Raw genomic sequence first — 8,098 nt, 5'->3', positions numbered from 1 at the left:
AATGGGTTCTTTGACCACATCTGTAAAGGGCTCATTTAAAGCGATAACATTTTGCATTACATTTCATCCAAAAAACCAGAGTGTTGTGCCTTTTAAGTTAAATGCCTTTTATTAATGGGAAGTTACTGAATACAAAGGAGATTCTTCAGAAGTCTTGTTGTTTTGCCAAATTCACATGTAGAGCTAATAGTGATACGTCCCTCTTGATGTAAAGAAATGTATAGTCTGTAGAGGTTATCCAGGCATTTAATAGGCATTAGAACAAATGAGGACCTAGAAAGCACTATAGGCACATTTTCTATAACCAAATCACCACTGCTTTGAGATGCTCTGTGGTTTAAGATTGATCACTTTAATTAGCTTGTCAGGGTTTAAATATTATGGACCAAGTACATTGCTGCCAAATGTTTTGAATTAAATAAGCTGCAAATCTAAACCTTGAACTATAAAAGTAGCTGCCATTTAATTGGACTGTACAGAGATGTATGCCCTTCAGTAGTAGAGTCGACTAGCTCATTCAGAAAAACAAAGCCAGAAGGCAACCCTGATAAATCCTCCAGCTCACTTCTTCTTACCATCAGTGTCAACATTTACAGTAGCTAGTCATTATGCAAAACATATCAACCATTTCACATGAAAGTTTATCAAACATACATTTTGTATCCTCTCACAAAGTCCCTTTTTAAAATGTGATGTATCAAAGTCACACCTCCAGTTGGTCCAGTATTAAAAGCAAAGCCCTACAAATGAGGGAGTATATTCAGAATAACAGCAAACTCCCTTTTAAGTTCTAAGCTAACCACAGTGGTGTTGTCGACATGTGACTAAATATGTTTGCTACTCAAGTATGGCTTCGCTAACAGAGATGCATACTTATACAATTATGCGAAAAACAAGGCATACGATGACATCAGCACAACTTCCTAAACTATCATGAAGTGTGCTTTTTATGAACTTTTCTTTGATTTGTTCCCAAATGATGTACCTGGAGCCAAGTTAGTTGATGCCAAGAACACGCTGAAAACATTTTTTATCTAACACAACTATTCAGTAAAAACATCTGGCCATTTATTGTGCCATGAATGAGGGTTTATGGTTTTGGTTGAGTGTTTGAATAATGCTCTGCTGCTTTGAGTCCTTATATCGTTCCGTCTGCTTCACCGACCAAATAAAAAATAATATCGCCTCTTCCTCTTGTCGATCTTTCCGTTCCGTTACTAAGGCAGCTGGATCAATGCCATGGCAACATGGGCTAGCTAGATGTTGGGAGAAGATGAGTGTGTGGTCGCCATCCTCCGCACCTCACTTTGTCAGGGACCAGATGTCTTGGGCAGATCCTGGTTCTCAGCCAGGTGGAGCTTTTGTCTGAACGCGGTCACATTAAGGATTCACACATTTGATTTACAAACATTTAAATCTAGTGTCTGGAGCCATGGGTAATTCCTTAAAATAATATCAGATTATGAAAGGATACATTGAGGTGCTGAGCTCCTCCAGCTGCAGGAACAGATAAACAAATGGGTAGAAAAAAGTAGAACATGATGTTATACACTAATCAATAACTGTGTGAGTCAGGTCAATATTTGATTCAAGCTCCCAGCATTGGACTACAATGTTTACAAAAGCAACTAGTCAACATCCCTTGGTGTCCACACAAATGGAAAGCTACTTCACAGCCCATCTGCTGTGAGACACAATCATCCCCCTGGCAGCAGTGTCTGTAATGAGCTGAAGGCTCTCTCTCACCTCCCTCACACATATCACTGCAGCTTCCCCTCAGAGAGCCCCAGGCGCCTGTAACTAGGAGCCACACAACAAGCTAACAATAGAAACTCTCAAAGTATTCTTGGGCTACACATCCCTGTTTGTGCTGGGTAATATTCAACATTTAAAACGTGCTAAAAACTCAGCGGAGCGAACAACAATCCTAACACTGCTGTATGACTCGTCTCAGACAGCACATCTGTTTTATTGGAAGGTTCACAGCTAAAAGGAAAATAGGTTATGTGCATACACTATACTCTTATCTCACATGCTTGACATTAACACTGCAGATGTAAATGCTGTACTATTCTGACCCTTGAGGCTTTTAAAGGGGCCTTATTATGCTCAGGTTCATATATTGTGTGCCTCTACTGTGACATTCACATGGTTCAAAAAGGTCTTTATTTATCTCATTCACCCTCTGTCTGAAACCAGAGCCCAGTCTGCTCTGATTGGTTAGCTGGCCTGCCCTGTTGTGATTGGTCAACCTCTTACAGATGTCCCGCCCCTTAGCCTATTATATACAATGTGTTGGAGCTTTAGCCAATAGAAGCGCGACCACCATGTGTTACTCAGTGATGTCACTATATCGAACATTGGGATTTTAGCCCTTGCTGACCATTTACATGCACTAAAACCTATAAAACACACTACAGGACAGGGAACACACCACAAAGCATAATAGGGCCCCTTAGAAATAAGACCTTTGGTAAAACTATAACAGAGGTTTACAGAATAGCATAGTTACTAAATCAACCTAATGGAGGGTTTTATTCTCATTATAAGTGTCTCACAGGTGAAATAATTGTTGTTGCGTTATGTGAACGTATTTACCTCCAGAGCCTCAGGCTTAAAACAAAGAATGAAACCAACTAAACTAGACTTTCAGTGGAGAGGTAAAGAGCCATGTGACTGTTTCATCGGCTGACCACAATAGCAGAAACAATACTACAATGAAAAGGTATTTCTTGCAATTTAATGGGCAGTTTTTGCAGAAGAGCAATTTTAAGAGAAAGAATACTCTAAAATTCATATAGGGTTTATGACCAGGTGAAAGTGAGATTATGTGTCTCCTTATCATGACCTTTGTACTGCTGTGGGTTGTGCTTACGTTACAGAGCAGGTGCTCCAGGTTGTGGTCGGAGGCACACTTCCTCTGGTCCTCTGAAAGCTCCTCCACGTGGCTGTCCAGGCTGAAGTGAAGGCGGGCCAGCTTCTCCTGCATCTCACGCACATGCTCCAGCTGCTCAAAAGAGCACACCTTGCCTAGCAAACCAAACAAGTACAACTTGTAAAACAAAGCCACTTTTCAACCGGTTTTATTTCAGCCTGTAACCGGATATTCCCATGGTGGCCTCTACTATCGAGGTTATCTTACCGAAAGCCTGTAGTTTGCCTGAGTGGAAGTCATTGAGGAGATTGAGGAGGCCTCCCTCCATCTCTCTCACATCTGAGACATCTGTGAGAAAGGAGTGCTGCAGGGGGGAGGACTGGACTACTTTACTGGGCCCTGCAGGCTGGGGGGCCCTTGGCTTCTCCTTGTGGGGCCTGAAGAAAACAAATGTGTTGTTACAAAACAGTATTCAAAATACAATCCAGCCTTCAATCGTCTAATCATGCATATACAGTACGAAGTATAAGTACTCATGTTTCCTTTTATATACACTTTTATTATTATGCTCAGATATAGCTGTGGTGAAAATCGTGAACACTGTATGTGATCTGACATTATCTAACTAACCAGTAATCTGTTTTCAAATTAAAGAGTTGGTCGGACATAAAAGTAAAGGAACATTAACAGCAATTGTTTATAAATCAGTGTTTTCTGTAGAATTGTTCTGATACGCCAAGAGACAAACCTGGTGATCTTTGGTGGGGCTACGACGACTGTGAACACCTCCTTGGGCTGTCCTGGCGCTCCTATGGATCTCTTGTACTTGCCTCTGTTCTTGGGGGAGGGGGGCTGCGGCAGGCCAAGGGAGAAGGTGGCACTTTTGCTTGCAGGCAGGACGGGGAGTTTGCGAGGGTTGATGGGGGGAGGAGGGGGCTGGGGAAGAGACACCTTTGGGCTCCGCTTCTTGCGCTTGTCTTCCATTATTGTTTATCTTTTAAGTTTCCTGCAGTATGAGGAGGGGGTGCACTGCCTGGCTGCTGTGCAGGACGTGCTGAAGCAACAAAGGTAGGAAGTTCAAAACCCAGCAGCCTTCCCTCCCTGCCTCTGGAAGATTCTGCCTGTGCCAAAATTAGTGCTGCAGTTCAGGATTCTCCACTCTGCAAAGAAAAGGCGTTTAGTGATGCTTTAACAGCGCAGCATCCCTAGTTTATCACAACTATATATCTGTCAGAAACACATTCAATCCTCAGAGAGAAACAGTATTAATCCTCCTGCCTTAATGGGATTGCTTTTATATGAAAGTTTTAAAAGGAAAGCATTTTTTTCTTGCTCTCTATAATGTTTCCCTGGAGTAAAAGGGAGAGAAACAGTAACCTAATAAGATATGTTTAGAGCACCCTCAAAGTGAAAAGACATTAGAGAATGTGGGAACTCAAGGACACACTGCGTTGCTGTTTTAAGGACATTTCCGAACCAAATGAACCAATTATGTGACAACCAAAATGATCACAAATCCAAACACTGCAGAAGCCTTCTTCCTCACTATAGAGAGAATAAAGCACAGACAGGTAACATGATTCCTGAGAGGAGTGTACTATACAAATGGAAATAATGCCTCGGCTTTTAGACAAATGGCTGAAGGAGAAAATCAATATACTGGGTTGTTATTGAGACCCCATTTACACGCATACGAACCGAATACGATATCAAAAAAGTTCCGTTCACACAAGACCGCTCGGGAGCGCTGGAGACGCTGTAGTACATATGCCGGGCCTGTAAGTGGCGCTGTACTTTCGCCACAAAATACACCAAAAGCAGCGAAGAAGACCCCCGAGCATGGTTGCCCTTCTGTTTATGCCCCGCGGTGGATTTAGCAACATGTAGTTCATATAATTCTCCATGTCCACTTGTTGCTGATGGTTGTGGTAGAGGAGCTGTAGATTTTGCACTAATAATCTGTAGCATGGTCAGTAGGTACTGACCATGCTACAGCAGTGAGCAGCAGAGGTGGGGAGAGGTGGGGCTATGGCTTCATCGTTATCAGGAAATGATCGTATATAGGGCGTACACACGGAGCCGTTTGGCCCCCTAGAACATTCAGTTTGCAGATCTATCCACCTTGGGACCCGTTATCGTTTGCGGGGTCCGTTTCCGTTACGGCCTTGTGTGAACGAAAAATAAAAGTAGTGGATACAACCGTTTGCATTCTCGTGTAAACAGCACCTCAGGTGAGACTTTTCTATGGAAGGATAGTGGAGTTTAAAAAGTATGACTCATTCCATTTACACTTACTGAATGACCATTAAAAAACACATTGCAATGCAATACATAGAATAATAGAGATATGTTAATATAACAAAGAAAATGCCATGAGAATACTTACTTACTTCTGTCTCATTCTCACACACAATCACTCACACACATACAAGGTATAAGGAGGTTTAATATGTACGAGTGTGTATGAGTTTGGGAATGAGGGAGTGAGAGAAAGAGAGGGAGAGAGAAAGAGATATGAGGCGAAAACTGCGACTTGCTGTAAACCAAATCTACTGTATATTGTTGTCGCTGTACACACACACACACTGTACATTCAAACACACACACATTTCTCAGCTGATACCACTCTTCCACATCCATACCAACACACCTACATCATATGAGTTGCATACATGTATTCCAATGGCTGGCAGGACCCATTATACAACAGGCAAAGAAACCAAGAAATGACAAGCATGTAATTCAATGGTAAAATGTCACATCTGGTGATATACAGTAAAAAGGACAAATTGAACTATTTTCCTCCAAAATAAAACCCTGACATTACAAAATGCATGATTATATACCGGTATGACGGAGAGATCAAAATATGTGGTTATAATGGGAGTGGATGGGACATTTTTGTCCGCGAGTGGCTATTGTGTGAGTTTTTGTTTAATCTGATTCTGTGCAAAAACTAATAATCCACCAAAAATAAATGTTGTTGCTAATCTTTGACATATCCAAGACTGTGATAAAAAATAAATAAAAGCCGACCCCCCTCAACATTTATTATATGTAAAATAACTGCCTTTTTGTGCATGTTTTTCATAGAAAACGCGAATTCATGTTTTCAAATTGGCAGTTAAAGGGTTAAAATCCTGAAAATAATTTGATATTTTTGATTAAGGACTGAAGTTGATTGAAAGATTTAACCCCAAAAAGTTTTTTTAAATATTAATCTGTTATCATTTTATAGCAGTTTTTGGAAGTGGACATTTTTGTTGCTAATCTTTGACATATCCAAGACTGTTATAAAAAGAAAAGAGCCAGTCCCCAGATATGTATTATATGGAAAATAACTAATTTTCTGTTTTTAATCATGAAAAACAACAGCGATTTCATGTATTCAAAATGGCATTTAAAGGGTTGCAATCCTGAAAATGATTAAATATTTGGTATTTTTGATTAGGGCGGAAGTTGCTTTAAAGATTGAACCCCAAAAAGTTGTGAAAAAAAACCTTTTAATATAATGTTTTTATCAAAGTATTTTGCAGTGGACATTTTTGTCCCGTTTGACTAATTTGCGTAGTCCAATCGAATGATACCAGAGGGTTAAATAACATTTCCTGCCTTTACATTTGCATTGATTCCTTATAGCTTTTATCTCCTAACACTACGTCAGCCTCCGTTCAAAGTAGAATCCAAAGATGGCCACTACAGTAATACACAAAGGCAACTTTATACGATGAAATAATTCGTTACTTGAGTTGTGTCAACCCCAAGGAAAAGCTGCTTGAATAAAAACATGAAAACAGCTGATTTTTGTACAATTTGGTTGAATTCAGTGTGAGGGAAGACGGGTAAACAGATGTATCGTCTACGAAAATGACACAAATACGACTTACCGAATCAATTACGCACCAGAGAGCAGACCTACCGAGCACGGAGTCACAGTTCTCCTCCCGCCATTTAAAGCTGTTTAAATATATTACATATGAATGAACATTTATCAAGCACAGTGGTGTTGAGCTGTTCCAGCAGGCATCGTTGCTGTCGTCTCGTGCAGAGCTGTTGTCTCTTTATCCGTCTTAAAGGGCCAGTGCCCCGCAGCCTGCAGCTTTGTGTGTTTACTACACAGGTGCAGCGAACAGCATGATGGGTACTGCTCCTCAGCTGATGATGAAAACATGCTTCTATTATATCCTGGGTGGTTTGCAATTGCATTTGAATTGCAGGCACCTGAGAACACTACAAACAGGCCACATGGTGACGCAATTTCATACATTGCTTGGTAGATTAATTCATAATAATATGTATTCTTTGGTTGAGATCAATGTAGTGAGACTGTATATTGTATTGAGTACTCAATGTATTCATTGTGTATTATTTAGATACTCTAGGGATATGTATTTTTTATTTGGGAGGGATGAAACCCTCTTTAATGGTCACACATGCAGAGCACACAGCACACACAGTGAAATGTCTTCTCTGCTTTTAACCCATCCTAGTACCAGGAGTCTAGTAGTCTGCTAATGTTATAGTATTTGTATGTTATATCTTTTGAAATTGTTTAACTTATGTAATGCTTGACACTGCTGCTGCTGGATCAAAGTAATTTACCAATTATGGGATAAATAAATGATATATCTATCTTAAATTGGTGTATATGTTTGTATTAATGATGTGATCATCTGAGTCTGCAATGTAGCTTCAAACACATGTCAATAATTGCACAGAAGAAGTATGTAAAATGGAAATTCTCCATGTTCTAGTACCTCAAAGGGATACTAATACAGTACTGGAGTAAATGTACTAGGCCATTTTCCACCAATTACCCTACATTAATAATTCGCCTCAAAGAGTGTTGCAATCTGAACAGTATAGCCTCTATCCATACAGTCTTTGCTCAGATAAGGGTAATACAAGTTAGATCCCTACTGAATGCTCAAGGCATTTAAAACATCTCACTGTATTCATATTGTGAAGAAAAAGCTATTTGAACATTTCAGAGGGTGATTTACATTTTTGTACTTTCAAATAATGACTAATTTTGTCCTTTTATTTACATTTCGACATGAAGTATCAGTGGTGACTAATTTGGATTGAGTGATAATATTTTCTTCCATATTATACATTATTGTCAAAGTGACCAGGTTCTCAGCAATGAATAGTCAATAAGTGCACATTAACTGAAATGCACACTTGTTCTTTGAGGAATTGTTCAAATTGTGTGTTTCATTC

The 8,098-nt window shown here is 39.9% G+C and overlaps 1 protein-coding gene across 3 annotated transcripts; it reads right to left on the bottom strand.

The window, feature by feature from the left end:
- Positions 1–86: 86 nt before the first annotated feature.
- On the bottom strand, positions 87–7,030 carry ccdc28b (coiled-coil domain containing 28B). Of its 3 annotated transcripts, none has more exons than XM_034222439.1 (6): positions 6,763–7,030; positions 3,624–4,035; positions 3,143–3,312; positions 2,876–3,030; positions 1,475–1,497; positions 87–1,365 (listed from the first exon to the last, which is right to left on the bottom strand). In XM_034222439.1, exons 2-6 carry the CDS (start codon positions 3,857–3,859, stop codon positions 1,311–1,313), a joined length of 639 nt encoding a protein of 212 aa, XP_034078330.1. In that variant the 5' UTR covers positions 3,860–4,035; positions 6,763–7,030; the 3' UTR covers positions 87–1,310. The 3 variants fall into 3 exon arrangements, with proteins under 3 accessions (XP_034078330.1, XP_034078332.1, XP_034078331.1); XM_034222441.1 differs by having other exon boundaries at positions 6,795–6,965; XM_034222440.1 differs by having other exon boundaries at positions 6,779–6,958.
- Between the last annotated feature and the right edge of the window lie 1,068 nt (positions 7,031–8,098).

The sequence above is a fragment of the Gymnodraco acuticeps genome, unplaced genomic scaffold (genome assembly GCF_902827175.1).
Source record: "Gymnodraco acuticeps unplaced genomic scaffold, fGymAcu1.1, whole genome shotgun sequence".
Classification (NCBI taxonomy): domain Eukaryota; kingdom Metazoa; phylum Chordata; class Actinopteri; order Perciformes; family Bathydraconidae; genus Gymnodraco; species Gymnodraco acuticeps.
Note: the sequence above shows the minus strand (reverse complement) of the source record. Positions and strands in the feature narration are given on the sequence as shown.

What these genes read in the sequence shown, in the direction of transcription:
- ccdc28b (XM_034222439.1), bottom strand. Translation starts at nt 3,859, where the DNA reads ATGGAAGACAAGCGCAAGAAGCGGAGCCCAAAGGTGTCTCTTCCCCAG. An exon ending in AGGCAAACTACAGGCTTTCG is followed by an intron (nt 3,031 to 3,142) that starts GTAAGATAACCT and finishes TTGGTTTGCTAG; the next exon opens with GCAAGGTGTGCTCTTTTGAG. An exon ending in TGGAGCACCTGCTCTGTAAC is followed by an intron (nt 1,498 to 2,875) that starts GTAAGCACAACC and finishes CTGTTCCTGCAG; the next exon opens with CTGGAGGAGCTCAGCACCTC.